General features: G+C 38.0%; 2 protein-coding genes across 5 annotated transcripts in view; one reads left to right on the forward strand and one right to left on the reverse strand.

Annotated features, from left to right (window-relative positions):
* Window positions 1-19,157, forward strand: part of CMSS1 (cms1 ribosomal small subunit homolog (yeast)) — a 397,827-nt gene that overhangs the window by 23,070 nt on the left and 355,600 nt on the right. The gene's annotated exons all lie outside the window — the stretch shown is intronic.
* Window positions 4,347-19,157, reverse strand: part of FILIP1L (filamin A interacting protein 1 like) — a 292,466-nt gene continuing 277,655 nt past the window's right edge. For 3 of the 4 annotated variants that reach the window (XM_018058277.1, XM_018058386.1, XM_005674833.3), the window contains one exon: window positions 4,347-7,498. In XM_018058277.1, coding sequence (XP_017913766.1) covers window positions 4,702-7,498 — 2,797 coding nt within the window. In that variant the 3' untranslated portion in view covers window positions 4,347-4,701. The remainder of the gene's footprint in view (window positions 7,499-19,157) is intronic. The other variant, XM_013972898.2, reaches the window with a different exon arrangement.

Consider the following 19,157-nt stretch of genomic DNA (forward strand, 5'->3'; position numbering starts at 1 on the left):
GTATTAATACAAATAAAAACATTCAAATATGCATGTGCTCCAGGCCTATCTATCAAATTAGTAGAAACAAGCCTTATGCAATGAAACTCCTCAGCGTAGATTTTTAAAGTTGCTTTGAGGCTTATTTTAGTCTGGTTCAAGATTCTCATCTCTGTATATCAGATATAGGAAGCTCTTGAAGAACAGTGGATCTTTCTCCTTAGTACCCACCCTGTTCAGTTTATCATTATCAGTGGATTGATCTGTTGTATCCATTGTGGTTCTTTGAAGAGGAGACACTAATGCTGAGATGCTGTGCATGTCACCGAGACAGGGGTGCTATGTCAGTAAACCTATTCCACCCTTCCAGAGGCCTAAAGAGTGGCAGAGAGTGAGACAGCCTTTGTAGGTCTGGTGGCACCCCACTCCAGTACTCTTGCCTGGAAAATCCCAAGGACGGAGGAGCCTGGTAGGCTGCAGTCCATGAGGTCGCCAGGAGTTGGACACAACTGAGCAACTTCACTTTCACTTTTCACTTTCATGCATTGGAGAAGGAAATGGCAACCCACTCCAGTGTTCTTGCCTGGAGAATCCCAGGGACAGAGGAGCCTAGTGGGCTGCCGTCTATGGGGTCGCACAGTCAGACACGACTGAAGCAACTTAGCAGCAGCAGCAGCAAGGTACTTAGAGGGGTGTTGGCTGGTTAACTTGCTCGACTCCTTAAGGATTCTTTATCCTACAGTTTTGCCTTTGGGGAGCACTTGCTCTGACTGCACAGTAGAAGGATCCACCAGTTGCAAAGGAAAGGACTTGGAGCTTAATCTAAATGAAAATGAGTTTTAAGGAGTTTGAAGGTTTGCGGATTTTATTGAACAACTTATCTGCCTTATTCTTTCTTGGATTTGCTTCACTGTGGCCTAAGGTGAATGGAGTCCTTTGTTTTGGCTCATCCAAACTGCTCTCTTTAATGTATGTTCTGGACCATTCCCAAGAAATGCTGTAGGGTTATGTTGAGGCCCAGGGACCTGAAGGTGAAACAGAGCTTGTAGTTGTCAGACAGCCTGCTACTGCTCAAAGAATCAGACATCTATGCCTTGCTACTGTTGTAAAACTGGGAACCTTTCCACCTTATAAGACGGCAGTTTTTATTGAGCTTTTCTTTTGAATAAAAAGAAAACCTGGCGAATAAGCCATCTGTTTGTTATGCCAGCCACTAGAGGGTGGAATAGTCACACTTCCTGAAACAGGTGTAATTCATTCTGGTAGAGCAAGACTAGAGTCAGAACATATTTGCTAGTGTTTATCAATATATCAATAGAACTGTCTAAAACAATGGAATCCTTCTTTGTGTGTGTGTGTGCTGAGTGGCTTTAGTTATGTCCAACTCTTTGCAGCGCTATGGACTGTAGCCACCAGGCTCCTCTATCCATGGGATTCTCCAGGCAGGAATACTGGAGTCCTTTGCCTTGCTCTCCTCCAGGGGATCTTCCTGACCCAAGGATTGGACCTGTGTCTCTTATGTCTCCTGCATTGGCAGGTGGGTTTTTTACCATCAGTGTTGCCTGGGAAGCCCAATTCCTTCTTTAGGTACATAGTAAGCAGCAGAGGAACTTGCTAAAAAATGCAGCTTCCTGCGCCCTTCCCTCAGAGATTGGGATTTGATAGCCCTGAGTGGGACATCAGGGGATTTTCATAATGTGTTTTTGAATTTTACTTTGAGAAATATAGATCCTATTGTTTGGGGCATGCATTATTGCCTAATTATTTTTTCTCTTAGGATTGCAAAGCAAAATGATTATCTGGAGGAAAAGACAGTATCAGAAGCCAAAATGTAGGGAAACTAGAGTGTTATTAAAGCTCTCTCCCTGCCTTTGTCTAACAAGTTTCAAAGAAAGACTCACTTGGTAAAGATTAAGAATCAAAACAGCTGTGAAAAATATGTTTTTGTGTGGAGTTATATTTTAGTCAATAAAGATCACAGAATCCTTTTACAAGTCTAAAAATTTTTAATTAAATACCCCTTTTATGGTCATCTCACAGTGCAACCTAGTTTAAGCTTTGCCTAATGTCTCGGCATTCTGAAATGTAGTTGTAGAAACTCTCTAAGTACTAATAGAATCATTGTATGATTTTATGGAAAAGAAACTTTTTTTAAGAGATGATGCTCTCTTTACCATAAACTTTGGTTAGTAGCACTTTTAGTAATCTATATATGTTATTAATACAACAGTGTTCATAAATTTTGACGTGGATATGAATTGTTACACTGAAGTAGTCCTAGTAGAGGAACCTCTAAAAGAGGTTCAGTTCCTTGAAAGTCCAGTAGATTTCCAATAATGTTAATTACTTGGGAAGCCTATTGGTAGTTAATATCTGGAGCAAGATGATAAACTGAGAATTTGTGCATTATAATCATAGAGCACAGGACTTGGGGTATTAACTTTATTATATAAAATTGCTTGGCTCACATAAGATAAGAAATTGAATCCTTACAAAATAGTTCAACTAATGAATAGTCCAGAACCTCTCAAACTCTTAGTTACAAGTGTGCCAAAAATGGGTCTTTTCCTCAGTACCTGGGGCAGCCGGGAATAGCCTGGGGGTGACAGGAGTCCCTCAGCTCATCACCTCTGCCTCTTTATCCATCCAGTGTGTTTTCCGTTTGTGTCATTATGTGACGTAAGTGGGGAAATGCTGGGAAGACTTTGTATTTTAATTCTTTCTAGTTTCTGTTTGTTTATTATTAGTTGATTACAAACTATTTCTGTTTTTTATTAGTTGATCACTATTCACCAAAACTTTATATGTACTCTTTTGATTATCATCTTAAAAGATATCCCATGTAGCAATATTATCAGTGACTACTTTAAAAGATGTAAAATAACAGTTGTAGTTTCTTCTAAAGTTCTAATTCAAGGTAACTTAAAAATAAAAAGTTTTGGAAAACATTTAGACTGTCATGTATTTTGTAATACAGTTGGGTCACTGCCGATTCCCATGATAAATGTGTTTAAACAGAAGCTTTCTCATTCATCACTAACCTCAGTTTTCATCCAAATTTATTTAATGATGATGCAAGCCCACAGCGTTGGTGTTGCAGTTCATCACCATGGAAGTGTTTCTGTCAACAAATCCTTGCTTTGCTATCATGAAATTGATTTTGCAGGGAAAGGAGGATAATTGTGAAAGATGGCTTTTACTTCTGAAGATCTTCACAGTTTTCCTGGGTGTCTAAATGAATTGTGTTTAAAATCAATAACTGGCAATAAAATTGACCACACTAAATTAACAGCTATAAGGTTGGAAAAGGGAAAATGGCAGTGAGCTACTCTGTCTGAAATCATGTTTTTGGAATGTGGCTTGGGGACCAGATTTGTAATATGAAATGTTCATCTGAAAGCTGTTGTTCTCTGCTACAGAGGTACAGGTTATGCCTACAGTCCCAGTATCAGAATTCCTAGGATGCTTTTTTTATCTTTAAGAATTACTGAGTTTTTCTCGCCTACCTTGAAAATCAGATAACAATAATCACAGAAGAAACTTCCTCAACTAACATACAGTATTTTTTAAAATATGCCTTTTCTATAACTTATGTTTGTAACTATCTTTGCTTTTTATTTGCTTGTTGGGAGGTTAAAAAAAAAAAAAAAACAACCTACAATCAAGCTTAAGCTTCTGAATGCAGACTACTAACAAGCAAGGTAGAAAGCAGCTACCTTAAGTAATTCAAACTATTCTGGGAGCCAAACAGGAGAAAAGAACAATAATGACATTTTTGGTTCGAAGCAGACTGTTCAAGAGCATATGTTTTAGTGGCTGATTCTAGCATATGTTTTAGTGGCTGTTTAGATGTAGACAAACATTTTAAGGGGATTTTTAATGTAGAAACACAGTCAACTCTTGATTGTCAAGGTAACTTGTATTTCCAAATGTGCTTTTTCTGGCTTCCTAACATACGTCTTACTTTCACCTGACATGCCTCAGCTCATACATGCTCACAGAAGCAAATTAATATTATTTTATTCAGCGATTATGAGTAAACATTTTATTAAGTTCCTAAATTCCTAATATGTGCTAAATACTGTGCTGGGCACCAGTGATATTAGGATACATCTCAAGCGTGAAGTCAAGTTTGCTCCTGTGAGATCTTGTAGTTCACCTTGAAATCAAAGAGCCATAAAATTTTATTTATTTCAACTACTTCCTTCTCTAATACGTGATCAGAAGTTGACTATAAATGGGAAATAGATCCTGTTTGTTTTTAATGAAGAATTAACAGACATTATGAACAGGAAATAAAATTCTATTATACATGCAAAAAAAAAAAGAAAAAAAACACAGAATGACCAAAAGAAAATTCAGCAAGCAGTGGTAAAAATAACAAATTATTTACTGCTTTATAATGTTAAAGTATTTCACCGAGACAAGTTGCAGTCAAATTAATGTGAGTTATGGAAAATGAAATACATAAAGATGTATTTAAACAAGTGCAGACTAAATATTTTCCATACAGGGTATGTAAATGAAAAGATATACAGTAAGTGCACACTTGATATGACTATGCAGGCAACACTTAGTTAGTTTCAGATACTCTTGGATAGTTCATGCATAAACCTTCCCAAAGTACAAGTTCAGTCAGTCTTTGGGGGCATGTGGAGGGATAATTAGAAAGGACTGAGTTCCTTGCAATAATATCAGTATAAACCGGATAAGGAAGGGTCGTCAGTTATATATATTACTTACTGTAATTTGTGATTGTCGAGGAAGAGGTGTGGCTGTTGGTGTGATAGTAATACTGCTGGTGACTTTATTGGTTGTTTTGTTTAGTGCCCCATTAGTTAAGCCTTGAGTTCTGTTATCCTGCAGTGGTGCTGAAGGGCTGGCAGGTCTCACGGGGCTGGCTACAGCTTGCATGTAAGGACTTCCTAAGTGAATGTGGATTTTATTATCCTCAGTAGTTATCACACTTGAACTGTTACTGTTTGAACGTTGAAACTGCCATGATGATTGCCGGTCAGGGGAGACTCTGAAAATTGCGTGCTTGGCACTGATTTCTATCGGCTCGGGAGAGCGTCCCTGCTCAGGGGAGCTAGCTGAACCAGTAACAGCCAAAACCTGAATAGGTGACATTGTCCTTTCTGGAGTTATGGAACCACAGGACTCTGGGGTCTGTGCCCTGGCAAAGGTTGCCATGGTAATTGGGGACATGCCTTGCTCTAAATTCATCAGGCCTTCAGCAGAGGTTTTTGATTTCACTGGTGTTATGGAGGCATTTTGGAGGATGGTGATCCTTTGCTTTGGGGTGCCACAGTTTGGTATCACTGCAGTGCTTGTGTAAGAGTGAGGACTCTCTGTGGTTGGACTTGTGATTTCAAGAGTGGCTGTGTTTTGGACATGGTCTGGAGTAACCTTTATATGAAGTGGTTGCCCAGGTGTGTGGCTTAGCACTAAATCTCCAGGTTGCATGAAGTTGCCATTGGGTTTAGTCTGTATTTTGCCATTCTGAGGATGGCCCTCCTTGGACTTCATCCAAGGAATCCAGAGCTTCCTGTTAACAGGACAGGGAGTAGATGAGTTGCATTTGAAGGAAAGCACAGACTCCTCATCATTAGGGTCCTCGTCCTGGTCCTCACTCTCCTCATATAACTGACCATTGATGACTGCTCGTTCCAGAGGAATGAGACTCTTATAATCAGGTGGCTCATTGTCTGCTGCTTCTGTTTGAACTTCTTTAGAAAATACTTGAGGGTCAGAGATTCTTCTTCCGTTGAGATTGGGCCGGAGGCTCTTACTGAAGTGACGATACCGCTCTAACTCTTTAGTGAGGTTTTCAATCTCTCTTCCTAAATCTCTGTTCCTGTTCTCTTGTTGACTGAGTTTCTTTTGCAGAACCGAATGATCTCCCTGGAGGTGACATATCAGGTCCTCAGTTGCCATGTATTCGTGAATTTTCTCTTTCAGTGCATCCACTTCTCTTGAGAGGTGACCTGACTTAGCTTCTTCTTCTTGAAGCCTTTTGAAAAGCCATTGTTCATGGCTGGACTCCGTCTTTTCTGCTAACTTGTACTTGGCAAGTTCCATTTTAACATGCTCCAGCTCTTCAGATAAAAACTGAGCTTTGTCGCGTTCATTAGCATACCTTCGTTCCAGCGTCTCATACTCATCTTCAGTTTTCATGAGGTCATCCTCGATGGCTTTCATATCCTTTAACTTCAGTTTCAGTCTCTCCACTTCTTGAGAAAGCTCTTTAATCTTATTGTTCTCTTGGTGTAATGCTGTTGTGGATTTACCAGAATCCTGATTTAATTTGTTTTTTAGGAAATCTTTCTCAATTGCTTCCAAGGATTGAAGCCTATTTTTCAACACATTAACCTTGGACAGGAGATCATTTCCTTTCTCTTCCTCTGCTTTCAGTTTGCTTTTTAGATCGTCTCTCTCTTTGGTTACACTGTACATTTTTTCTTCCACATCAGTTTTGGACTTCAGTGCCCTTTTAGTTTCCTCAATTAACTTCTCCGTAACTGCTGTCACTTTATTTTGCTCCACTTGAAGCTGAGAAGCAGCAGCTTGTAACTTATCTTCAGTTTGCTTTAATTTTTCACTCATTGTTTTCCGTTCATCTACTAGCATCACAGTTAATGTTTTCAATTTAGTTAAATCCTCTTTTAAGGTGAATTCTGTCTTTTCCAGACGACTTTCAATGGTTTCTAGCTCTTTGATCCTTATCTTTAAACTCTCTAGTTCCTGAGACAGTTGCTTTGTGGTCATCCTTTCTTTTTCTAAATTGCATTTCAGCGAGTAGCATTCTTGTTTGCTTTTGCTGAAAGCATCTTCTAATTTTTCCAGAGCCATAATCCTTTTATTGAGTTTTTCAACCTCAAGTTTAAAGTCTTTACTCTGTGATGTTTCCTTTTCTAGCCTCTTATTGAGATCTCTGCACTGCTCCTCCATTTTTATGAGCTCTTCATCCTTCCCTTCCATTTCTAGCACACGTTTCCTGAGCTCCTCTACCTCAGTCATGATACTAGAGTTTCCATATTCTCCCTTGTTAATTTTTTCTTTTATATCTTGCAGCTCTTCTTCTGCTTTTCGTAAAGACCTATTTGTCTCTTCTAACTCATCAATTTGCCGGCTGAGTGCTGCCAGCTTTTGTCGAAGCTGGCGATTTTGGCTGTCCTCATTGGTGAGCTTCGCCATAATCGCTTCTTGGTTCTGGTGAAATTCTGTGGTCTGCGTTTGCAGTTCGTTCTCTAGTCTGGTTGCCTTCTGTTCCTCTTCCTGAGCTCTGGCTTCAGCAAGGGCTAGTTTAGCATGTGTTTCCTTTGCACTTGTGGTTAGGTCCTGGATTTTCTGTCTTTGAAGGGCAAGCTGTGCCGTCAGCCTTTGTTGTTCGTCCACCACCATCAAAGCAAAAGATTTCAGTTTGGTCAGCTCCTCTTTCAGGGCGGTGACCCTCTTCTCTTTTTCTTGCTCCTTCTTCTCCTGGGACTCAGTTTCTTGGTCAATGAGCCTTTTTAATCTGAAAAATACAAGAATGCATTCTGTTTTGTAACTGGTGCTTTAGTAACTTATGGGCTGTGAGTAAACATGTATGTAATTTAGACAGTATCGACTCATACCATAACGGAAAGGAGTTCCTGAATTTGATGGAGGTGGGGAATCTTGCTCTTTTTTTTCCACTTCCTGCTTTCTTCCCACCCCTCATTGATTGTTAACAGTTTTAGTTCACCAGGAGCCTTGGTGAAAGAGTGAGGACAAGAATGTTTGGTTTAAATTGCTTGTGTAACATATAATCAATAGACATTATAGCCTGAAGGTTGTAAAAACAAGCACAAGCTTGAGACTTGGACCAAGCTTCAAGACTGGCCCTACTCTTACCAACTAATTAACCTGGTCAGTTACTTAACATCCCCTGGGCTTCAGTTTCCTCTGTGAAAACTGGAGGTGATAACTTTATTATCCAGGGGCCATTTGTGAAAACTAAATGAGATAATAATTTATCTAAGATTCTCACAGTGCTGACCCATAAGCATTTGAGACGTTTTGTTGCTGTTGATCTGTTTTATTAATGTGGTTATTACTGTATTTATCAAATGGTTTGCTTAAAACATTATGTGATTACTAATGTTTGATCAGCTTCCTTATTCTTAGTTAAGATTAAATTTATTCACATTGCTTATAAGTTAGGCACTTTACTAATGGACCTATTTGCCAGTTTAAACTTGGTTTACACTAGCCTGACACTGTGTCAGGAATCCATGCACATCTATCTTTATTCCTACAGTGGATGGTAGTTGAATGAGAGGAACTGACAAATACCTGAAGGGGTTTAGAGTTTTCATAACATATGGGAAGAGCATGGGATTTTATACAAAAGAGCTTTATGAGTGTCAGACATTAGAAATGATGGAGGAAAAACTCTTATCAGGAACCCTTTTGAATCATAAGTCCTTTGAATGATGACTTTGATAACATGTTTTTTTTTTTCTTTATGTTTTAAATTTGTCAACAAACCATGGAAGACATATTGCATGCAGTATAAACTCTCTCTTCCACACACTTTTTCCCTCAGTATTGAGGTCACAGTTTTAAATTTGTGGCACTCCTAATTACACTGGGAATGGCTGATTATAGAGGATGTAATTACAGCTTTGCAGTATTGTTATACAGAAGCTAAAATAGGATGGAATCCCTGAAGAATTTAACTGAAGGACTTGTCATGGGTGAAAAGTTGTAAATATTTGTTTTCTTGATCAAGCATAGAGAGTTTTAGCGTATCTTATCTACTAGGAATGAGTTAATTATCCAATGCAAGTCTTTAATCCTTGCCACAGAACTTTCTTTTTAAAATTGTTTAAGTATGTGAGAGGACATTGTACAGGGAAATTAACTTGGGGTATTCTTGGAAATAGAGTCCTTTTTGAGATTCGAATCTGCTCTTCTGTAATTACACTATGCAAGAGGCAGTGTGTTTAAAATAATTGTATGATGTAAGAACTTTCAAACTTTTTTATGGGGAGGATCCACTTTTAGTTTTTCCTGTTTTGAGAACCTGACTGGCTGGCCCAAGGGTTGTGGCCTGTGCACTTCTGAGGAAGCTGGGGTGGGTTGGTTGATGATCTAATCCACACTCTTGGCAGGCTTGCCCAGGGCTTCTGGCCCTGCCCCATTCCCATTTGATACACATGGGAACCTGAGAAGAGAAACATAGTGCCTCCTGAAAAGGCAGTGGGGCTTCACAACTCAGTGGCAGAGTCCATGGTAAACTGTGCCGGTGGTGAAGTCGTTACAGAAACTGGCAAAGTGCTTCTTCCTCCCACATGAGCATTAGGATGGTATTTAACAATACTGCAGTGAAATATTTTCCCCTCTCTACATCACAGTTCTTAGAATTTTATTAGAGAATAGTTTCACAAAAGCTTTTCAGGATTTCTTTTCAGCTTATTAAACAATGCCATGTGCTATTTCATTTTCATGAGAAGAAGGTATGTTTTCTTAGGATATGAGGAAGGGAAGATTGTTTGGAGTATGATGAAAAAAGAGCATTAAAATTGAATGGTCATCAGTGGATCCTGGCATTGCCAAACTGGCAAAAAAGAGTTTAAAGACATTTCAGTTGTTTCCACTGTGTTCAGTGTTTTCTTGGAGCAAGCATGATGCATCTTTTTCAGCATGGTGCAAGTTCATTTAGCTTTTTCTGTAGTTTCTGAAAATCGGCTGGTATCCCCATCAGTTTCCAAGCTCCATTTTACATGGTTAGACACGTAAAAGTGACAATTTGAATACATATGCCTCAGCATTTCCTTACTACTTGTTTCTTAACAACCTGCTATTTCCCTGGGCCAGTCCCATGAGCACACCTTAGGTAGTCTGGTAAAGCCTTTCAGGGAAGAAGATAGGAATTTATATGCAGAAAGAGTTACACCCCCAACCATCAACCAGCAGAAACCATGATAGGAGGGAGGCCCTGATGATCAATCCCGGGGCCAGCTGGGTGCTTGCTACACATTGTGCTATTACACATTGCAGGGATGTGTATATGTGTGAGAGAGAGACAGAAAGAGACAGAGACACCAGTCATGCTACTGAATTGGAATCAGCTTTTCTGGTATGGTGAATGGGTTTATCCTAAATCATTCACTATTTCTTGCCAGAAACATTTTGAAGGATAAAGTTTGAGGTTTATAGTCTTGAAGAAAGGTGTTTCTTTGGAAAGTTACTAGTCTTACAAGATTTCAAGCTGCAAGCCCGACCTGTTGTGTGTAGTGCCCTAAACAAGAAAGCTATTGACTGCATGTTAGTCATTTCAGGTTCACAATCACTTATCTAAAACTTCTGAAGCCAAATGTTTCCAAAATTCTAGAGTTTTCCAATTTTAGAAAGGCAGTAAGGAGCATCTACCACATATTATATAATAGCTCCAGTAAGGTCTGTGGCACCATCTCCTAAGCAAATCTTGCAATACTTCCATAGTGAGCTATGTGAATAGGTACACTAAGTGGAGTAATTAAGATAATAAATAGCCTCACATCTATTCAGGTTTCACAGACAAATTAGTTCATGTAAGGAGAAGTTTCGCTGTCACAGTTTAGCAATTGAGGGTCCCCTGAGGCAGCTTTCTTCCTTGGGATTTAAACCAAACAGTAATAGTTTTGTTTCCTTTATCTTTCTTTGCATGTTAACGGGTTTTAGGTATTGAAGCTGACTGATTTTACATGTAACAAGGTTATCATTGACTCTGGTTTTAGTAGTAATAGCAGGTAAGTAAATCTGAGAGCTTTTAATCAGGATACTCATAACTTGAAAGCAGCACAGATCTTGAGATATCCAGATATGAAATTCTTCCATCAGAGCTGTGAGGTCAAATTATTGCTCCTTCTCCCATGAATAGTTCCAATTAATATGCCTTAGTGCCTTTTCCAGTTGATAGGTTTGTATAATCTATGCTAGGGGTTCTTCATCTTCAGCACTACTGATATTTTGGGCCAACTAATTCTTTATGGTAGGGGCCCTTGTAATATGTTTTAGCAGCGTCCTTGGTCTCTGCCCAGTAGACGCCCACCCGGAGCATCTCACCAGTTGTGACAACCAAGAATATCTCCAGACACTGCCCAATGTCTTCCGGGGTGCAGAACCACCCCCCATTGAAAACCACTGTGATCTACACCTGTGTATGTATTGTGTGTTTATAGACATGTGTATCTATCAGTCTGTCATTAGAAGTTAGGCTCTTTATGGTCCTGCCTTACTCAGCTTTCCCACCCGCATTACACCTGGTGGCGGCATCTTCGCTTTACCTGTGCTTCTCACAGTTTAACGTTCAATTGAATCACCTGGGAATCTTGTTAAATGGTGAATTCCAATTCTGAAGGCAAAGAGTGGACCTCAACATTCGCATTATCACAAGTTCCCAGGTGATGTCAGGACTAAGACTTTACTATTTATGTGTCAGATGTTTTCTAGTAATGGTATTCTGGCTGAATATTAACTTACCTAATTGTTCATTATTAATAATATCCCAAACTGTGGGTGGGTATAGCCTGTATTCCTGACCTACAGGGCCATCCATTTTCCTCACAGAGAGCATCCAGCAGAACTAATGACTAATCTAAAATCTGTTGTTATTACTGGAAAAATGACTTAAAATGCGTATCGGAAGTGTTTGAGTTAGTAACTAAATTTTCTCCTTTAAAAAGGCAGTAAATAACTTTAGTTTCAACCCAAAGACTACAATGTATGAGACTGTATAATGGTTACCTTTTAGGGCTGGCGATGTGCTGCCAAGCACTAGGCTAAGTCTTTAACTATAGCTGTTGGTTCTGATTCTCATGGTAAGCCTATAGGGTTTGAGATTATTCTGTTTTACAGAGAAAATGAAAATGGAGAGTCAGAAAGATCAGAAGGGGCAAAGCCTGTTCTCTTTCCCCAACCACACTGCCTCTCTAACAGGAACACCAACTATTTCATGGACCTGGTCCTCATCTGGTGTCTTTCTCAAGGGACATTCTATGCATCAGAGAAACTTACCAGCCTAAATAAAAAGTCTCATTTATCATCGTGCTTACATTCTTTTTAGTTCATATCTCACAGAGCAGTGGTTTTCAAATGTTTGCTCTTATAGCTCCTAAAATAATTTTCTATTAGGTTCAATTAATTTGTTCTTGTAAAGAATAATTATCTTGTTGTTTAGTTGCTAAGTTCTGTATAACTCTTTTGCGACCCTATGGACTGATACTGGAGTGAGTTGCCATTTCCTTCTCCAAGGGACCTTCCTGACCCAAGGATCAAACCTGTGTCTCCTGCACTGGCAGGTGGATTCTTTACCACTGAGCCACCAGGGAAGCCGAATTATAGCACTTTCTTTTAGCAAATGCTATCTTTACTGAAGTATAATTGAAAGATATATTTAAAGCATGCAATGTGGTGAGATATATATGAATTATGGAAGGAGTCCCACCAGTAGTTCCATCACCTCACATATTCAATTCACCTTCTGTGTATGTAAAAACACTTAGGTTCTACTCCCTTAGCAAATTTCAGTTATAAAATATGGTATTATTAACTGTAGTCACATGTTATACATTGTAACCTCAGGCCTTATTCATCTTGTAACTGTAGTTTTACCAGCTCCTTCCTATTTCCCCCCATTCCCTCAGTCCCTGGCAGCCACCATTCTACTCTCTGAGTTCAACTTGTTTTTAGATTCCACATTTAAGCAGTTCCATGTGCCGTTTGTCTTTCTCTGCCTGGCTTATTTCACTTAGCATAATGCCCTTTAGGTTCATCCATGTTATCACAAATGTCAGGACTTGCTTCTTTTTTAAAGGCTGAATAATATTCCACCATATATATGTCTGTATACACATATATAAATGTATGTATGTACTGTAGATATGTTATATAGTGTATCATATGTAACATGCATCCACTAATATAAATGTTATACATTTATATACATCTTATAAAATGTACTTTACACATATACATTTACATATGTAAAGTATTTGCATATTTACATATGTAAAATACATTTGTATTTAAACACAAATACATGCCACCTTTTCCTTATCCACTCATTCGTTGTCAGACACTTAGGCTGTTTCCATACCTTGGCTAGAATGAATAATGAGTAATGCTGCAGTGAACATAGTTGTAGATATCTCTTCAAGACAGATTTATTTTTGTTCGGGTATATACCAAAGGATCACATGGTAATTTGTTTTTAATTTCTTGAAACACCTTCATAATGTTTTCTGTAGTGACTGTGCCAGTTTACATTCTCATCTACAGCGTACAAGAAATGTTCCCTTTTCTCCACATCCATCTCTTGCTTTTTTGATAAAGACATCCTCACAGATGTGAGATGATATCTCATCATGGTGGTTCTGCATGTCCCTAATGATTAGTAACGATGAGTACTTTTTCATACACTTGCTTCTTTGTGTATCTTTTTTAGAAAAATGTCTATTTGGGTTCATTGCCCATTTTTTAATTGGGTTATTTGGATTTTCTGCTATTGTATGAGTTTGTATATTTTGGATATTAACCCCTTGTCAGATATATGTGGTTTGCAAATATCTTCTCTCATTCCATAAGTTACCTTTTCATTATGTTCAGTTTCCTCTGCTGTGCAGAAGCTTTTCAGTCTGATGTAATCCCATCTGCTTATTTTTGCTTATGTTACCTTTGCTTTTGGTATCAAGTTTAAAAACTCATTGCCAAGAACAGTATCAGGGAGCTCATCCCCTGTATTTTTTTCTAGGAATGTTAGTTTCAGGTTTTAGGTTCAAATCTTTAATCCATTTTGAGTTTATTTTTGTGTGTAATGTAAGATAGGAGTCCAATTTCATTCTTTTGCATGTGCATGTCCTGTTTTTCCAGCCCCGGTTATTGAAGAGACTATCGTTTTCCCCTTGTATATTCTTGGCTCCTTTGTTGAAGATTAATTGACCATATATTGATGGGTTTATGTCTGGGCTCTCTTTTGTACTTTACTGGTCCCTTGTGTCTTTTTTTTATGCTAATACCAACTGTTGTCATTATTATAGCCTTCTGGTATACTTTGAAATCAGGACATGTAATGCCTCCAGCTTTGTTCTTTCTCAAGACTGCTTTGGCTATTCAACATCTTTTTGGTTCCATATACATTTTAGGATTGATTTTTCCATTTCTGTGAAAAAATACATTGTAATTTTGATAGGAATTACATTGAATCTTTTCATAATTTGGGTAGTATGGACATTTTAACAATATTTTCTTCCAGTCCATGAACATGGAACATCAGTCCATTTTTCTGTGTCTTCTTCATTTTATTTCATCAATGTCTTACAGTTTTTAATATATAGATCTTTTACCTTCTTGGTTATTAAACTTACTCCTAAGTATGTTATTCATTTTGGTGCTATTTTAAATGGGGTTTTCTTAACTTCTCTTTTGATAATTTGTTCTAAAATAATTTTTTTAAACTAAGTAGCACTTCACTGGAATCTGGAATTTTGTATTCAGGGTTTAAACAACTGCAGAAGATACATATTAACATCTGCCATATAATCCAAAAGTCATCATTGGCAAACCAGTCAGCCAAAACAGACGTTCAGGAAAAGTCTGGCTTTTTTTTTTTTCCAACTTAAGCCAATGTGTAAATACACATCCCTCTGGCAGCCACTTCACTTCTAAAAGAGATGAGGCCCAGATGAAATAACAGGTACTGTTATTTGTGTATTTCCATCCAGTGGTTGGTTGTGAAGCTGCTGATGCTCTGCTCTCATGGGATTATATAAGAAGTAAGTGTTCCTAGAGTTGTCCCTACATCTGTACCATAGAGGGGTTTCCAACCCAGGAAAATGCATTTGGTGAGATTCTAATAAGTATGACTTTTTTGAAAAGGAAGCTTTTAGAGCACAAGCTTTTTTTTTTTTCCTGGCAGATCAGTCTTGGAAAGCATGTGTGAGAACTGCAGCTATAGATACCGATTCCCTTCATGTTCTCCATGCTTGTGTGTGCTAAAGAGTATATGTACTCCAGTTTGAAGAATCTTGTCTTGGAGTACTCATATTCATGTTGAAGGACTGACACAAGAAGATTATAGGAACAGTCCCTGAATCTTGTCCAGTAAAAACAGGTTGTAGAAGCTGCTTTTACGGACACAAATGCGAGGTAGTTAAATCCAAACTGGTTAACAGCAGTGGCTTATGGCAGTTCTTTAGAGTTTCTATTATGGCTCAGAACTATTTTAATTTACTGCGGTTTATCATTATTATTATGTGCAACACCAGCTCCTTGTTTTTTCAAAAATAATCACATCTGTCATCTTGAGTGTTCTTTGGTACTAACCATAATGCTGGCTCCTTATTATAAATTGTACATTCAGAGCATCTTTGCAGTTTTTATTTACATACACACATGTCATCACACATGTATGACTGTATTTTATCTCCTCTATGTAAGACTGTTAGTAATTGCATCATATAAGACATAGGATACAGATGGTGTGTCTAAATGCCAGTCATACCCATAATGATTTATATATAATTCTCACTTTTTATTTTTATTTATGTATTTACAATCAACACTCTAAAATATAAGCTTCTTAAGCACAGGACATATGTGATTGATTCATTTGTGTCTTCTATAGTGTCTACTGCAAAGCCCTTACATGTAGAAGGTACCAAATGAATGGTTTTTTAAATGAATGAATGAACATTTTCCTGTGGAAAATACTGTACTATTATCCTAACTAATTTTATTCATTTTTAAAAGAAGGTGCTCTGGTGCTTACCATGAGCATAGTTTTAGGTATTTAAGAAAATTAGGTATAATTGGTTAAGTACAGTGGCCTCTGGAAAGAATCGAGACTGTTGGAATATCTTCTCTTCCTTCTTCAGAACCATGTATTAGAACTGTATGTGCTTGCTTGTTTGAGAAGGGAGATGGTTGCTACCGTCCACATCCTAGCCCCTCACTCTTCTGTGATACCTTCATCTCTGCAAACAAAGGAGTGGTCCTTTTTATTTTTTCCTCAGAGCTAGAGCTCTACTGGACAAGTATGTTTGTTTACTACACAAACAACATTACGTCAACAAACAAATGAAACTGAAAAGGAGATATTCATCTCTGATCTGACCACCCTAACACACCAATTCTGGTTCTGCTTTTCCAGATTCTTTCCTAATTTTTCAGACAACTGGCCCATATAAATAAGCTTAGCATGATCACTGACCAAAGAAACCAGTTTCACAAGCCATTCGTGGCATTGTGTTGTTTCTGGTAGCTGCAGAAACCAACCTACAAGTAGTGGACAACTTCAGAGTCAGCTTGGCTTCTCATGTGTCATCTTTCAGGAGACAAATATACTGTGTGGACCTGAAATTTAAAGTTTTTGATGTTATGAATATAGCAACACTTTTGTTCATTTAATTTGCAAACAACAAAGGAATATATTACCGGGCTATACTGAGATGAAGAGGGGAGACTCCTGTTCTCCAGAGTTTGTAGGCTCTTGGGAAAGATGAGCAGATAATTTCAGTGCAACTCAGTAAAGTCTCCATAGCAGCTGTTCTTAAAACTTCTTGGTCTCATGACTCCTTTACACTCTTAAAAAATAATTGAGGACTCTGAAGAACTTTTGATTGTGTGGGTTATGTCTACCAATATTTATAGTATTAGAAATTCAGACCAAGATATTTTAAAATATTTATATATTTATTCATTAAAATAGTAAACATAAATAACGTATTTTTTTAATGAAAAATCACTTTTTATAATGCCAGAACTTGGTGGAAAGGGCTGTGTTGTTTGTATTTCTACAAACTCTAATACCTGGCTTAATTGAAGGCAGCTGGATTCTCAGAGCTGTTTCATACATCCCATCAGCTGTCAGAGCAATGACATCAGCACACGTCACATCTCTGAAAAACTCCTTGTGAGGGATTGAGTGAAAAAGCTAGTGTTACTGTGAAAACAGCTTTAACCTCATAGACCTCCTGAAAGGGGCCAGCCTTTGAGAATCACTCTTCACCTTGAGGATAGGTGGTTGAAGCATAAATGGCAAGTGGTTCTTTCTCTGGAGAAGTCTTTGGTTTAGGCTGTCACTTCTGCAGGCTGTTACTGAGTGAGCCCTTCGCTTCATAACACACTGATGAAGTCCCCAGACTCACTGGCCTAGTCACTGCTTCAATGTTTATGTCATTAATTAAACTAATTGCTACCCGTAACAGCTATGTGGAAGATTCCCTTCCTTCAGAAAATACCTCTTTCCCAGTTCTTAGAAAAATCCTAAATGACAAAGCTCTCTCCATAAGACATCATGTTTTGTTTGAAACACAATTTGAAATAAGGGCATGGAAACCACTGAATGACCTGGTTCTTAAATGGGTTCATCCTCAGTGCTGTGCAGGTCAGCTGACAGTTAATTCATTTCAGACTTTTATTATATCACTATAGTGAGCAACTACTATATGCAAAGTACTGTGCCTGTTATTTGTCAGTTTACCTTTTTTCTGTTAAAACCTGCCTGTATATTTGCAGACATCACTCTAGTCATTTAAAATAGTTGCCCATCAACAACCAAATAGTGTGATGGTACCAAATCTTGTTTGGTCTTTTCTGAAGATATAAAAAATAGTTATCTCTCTCATGCCTAGACCTAACTGTGTAACCTCACCTTGATGGCTCTCAATTCCTATATTTGCTTTCATTCTTTCCATGCTAGTTTAATACATTACTTTTTCTTCTTGATTTAACATGTTAACTAATAAGCAAGAAACTACATACTCTGCTTTATTCACCTTTATGTCTGCTCTCAGGGCTAGACTTTGATAGTCTGACTATGATGATAACCCCCTATATCTCTTAGCAGTTTTTACCCAATATGTTTTTAATTGTTGCATTGTATTGATAGCAGCTGGGTTTATGGTTCAATAACCACAGAATTCTAAGCAGTTTAGAGTAATTACATGGAATGTGTTAGAAAGCTTCCTTAGGTTGAGATAGGTTCTTGGTAATTAACCAGTAATTTATGTTTCCTTGCTCTACTCTCTGCTTTTTCAATGGGACTTTTCACTGTTTAGTCTAATTTTTAGGGGCACTCATAAAAATAGCTATGACTAGTCTTTTTTATTCTATGTATGCTGCTTCCTTTTATTTCTCTCAGAAGTCAAAGGTTTTTTAAAAAAAAATTACAGCTCCAGCATACCATAGTCATAATGTAACGCTTGATTCATTTGACTTGGTCAGCAAGATACAGAAGAACAGTAACACGTTTTTTGGCGTCTGCTAGCCAAAACGTCTGTATGAGTATAAATCTGTGTCTGCTTTATGTCCCTATTACTGAAGATACTGTCATCATCATTGAGATCACTTAGAGACACCATAAATGGGTCCAGATCCAGGAAACTGGGTTGCTATTTTCCTTCACTGTGAAACAAGAATTGCAGCAAGAAGTGATACAGAAGGCTTTAGTTGGTGTCAGAGAAATATAAAGTAAAAATAGGGTGCGGTGAGTCAGGACTTTTCAGCATCTGAACAATCTTGTTTGGCTCCCCAAGGGTCATAGGAAGTGAATTAATAAGACACAAATAGTCGAACGACCTACTAATTATCAGGAGGTTAAGGAGCTTTTAGCAGAGAAACAGGATCCTAAGAGGAGCTTATAAAATCCTCACATTGAGCAAAAGGACCAGTATTGGGAGAAAATCTTTAAAGAAATGGAAACAAAGAATCTCCTAGAAAGAAAAACTACTGAAAGGCAAAGTTTCAGAAGCAGAAAAAGATCAGTCTAAGAGCTCACCAGCACAAAACTTGAGAAGAATATTTTCATTTTGAGACGGTGGAATCTAGTCTAGGAGACACTGCACCCTCCAATCAAAGGGCCAGGTGGAGACTTAAAAAGGTTCTCAGTCTAGGGCCAGGGGAGGAAATGGAAACTAACAAGGGAGTTACAATAAGGATAGCCTGTGCAAATGTGTACCAGGATAATTACTTAGAGCCTGAATTATATGTTGTTACTTCTTCAGTGCTGTATTGTCAGTTAAGTTACTTTCTATAAAGAACTATCGCATGATGGATAGTCATTGAATACCAGTAAGTTTGTGCTTCCTTAACACCCATTTTACTTTTTCATATTGAAAAATATCTTCTCAGATGAATTTTTCTTTTTGCCATTTGCTGAATAGGATTTT

This window comes from Capra hircus, chromosome 1 (assembly GCF_001704415.2).
Source record: "Capra hircus breed San Clemente chromosome 1, ASM170441v1, whole genome shotgun sequence".
In the NCBI taxonomy this organism is placed as follows: Eukaryota; Metazoa; Chordata; class Mammalia; order Artiodactyla; family Bovidae; genus Capra; species Capra hircus.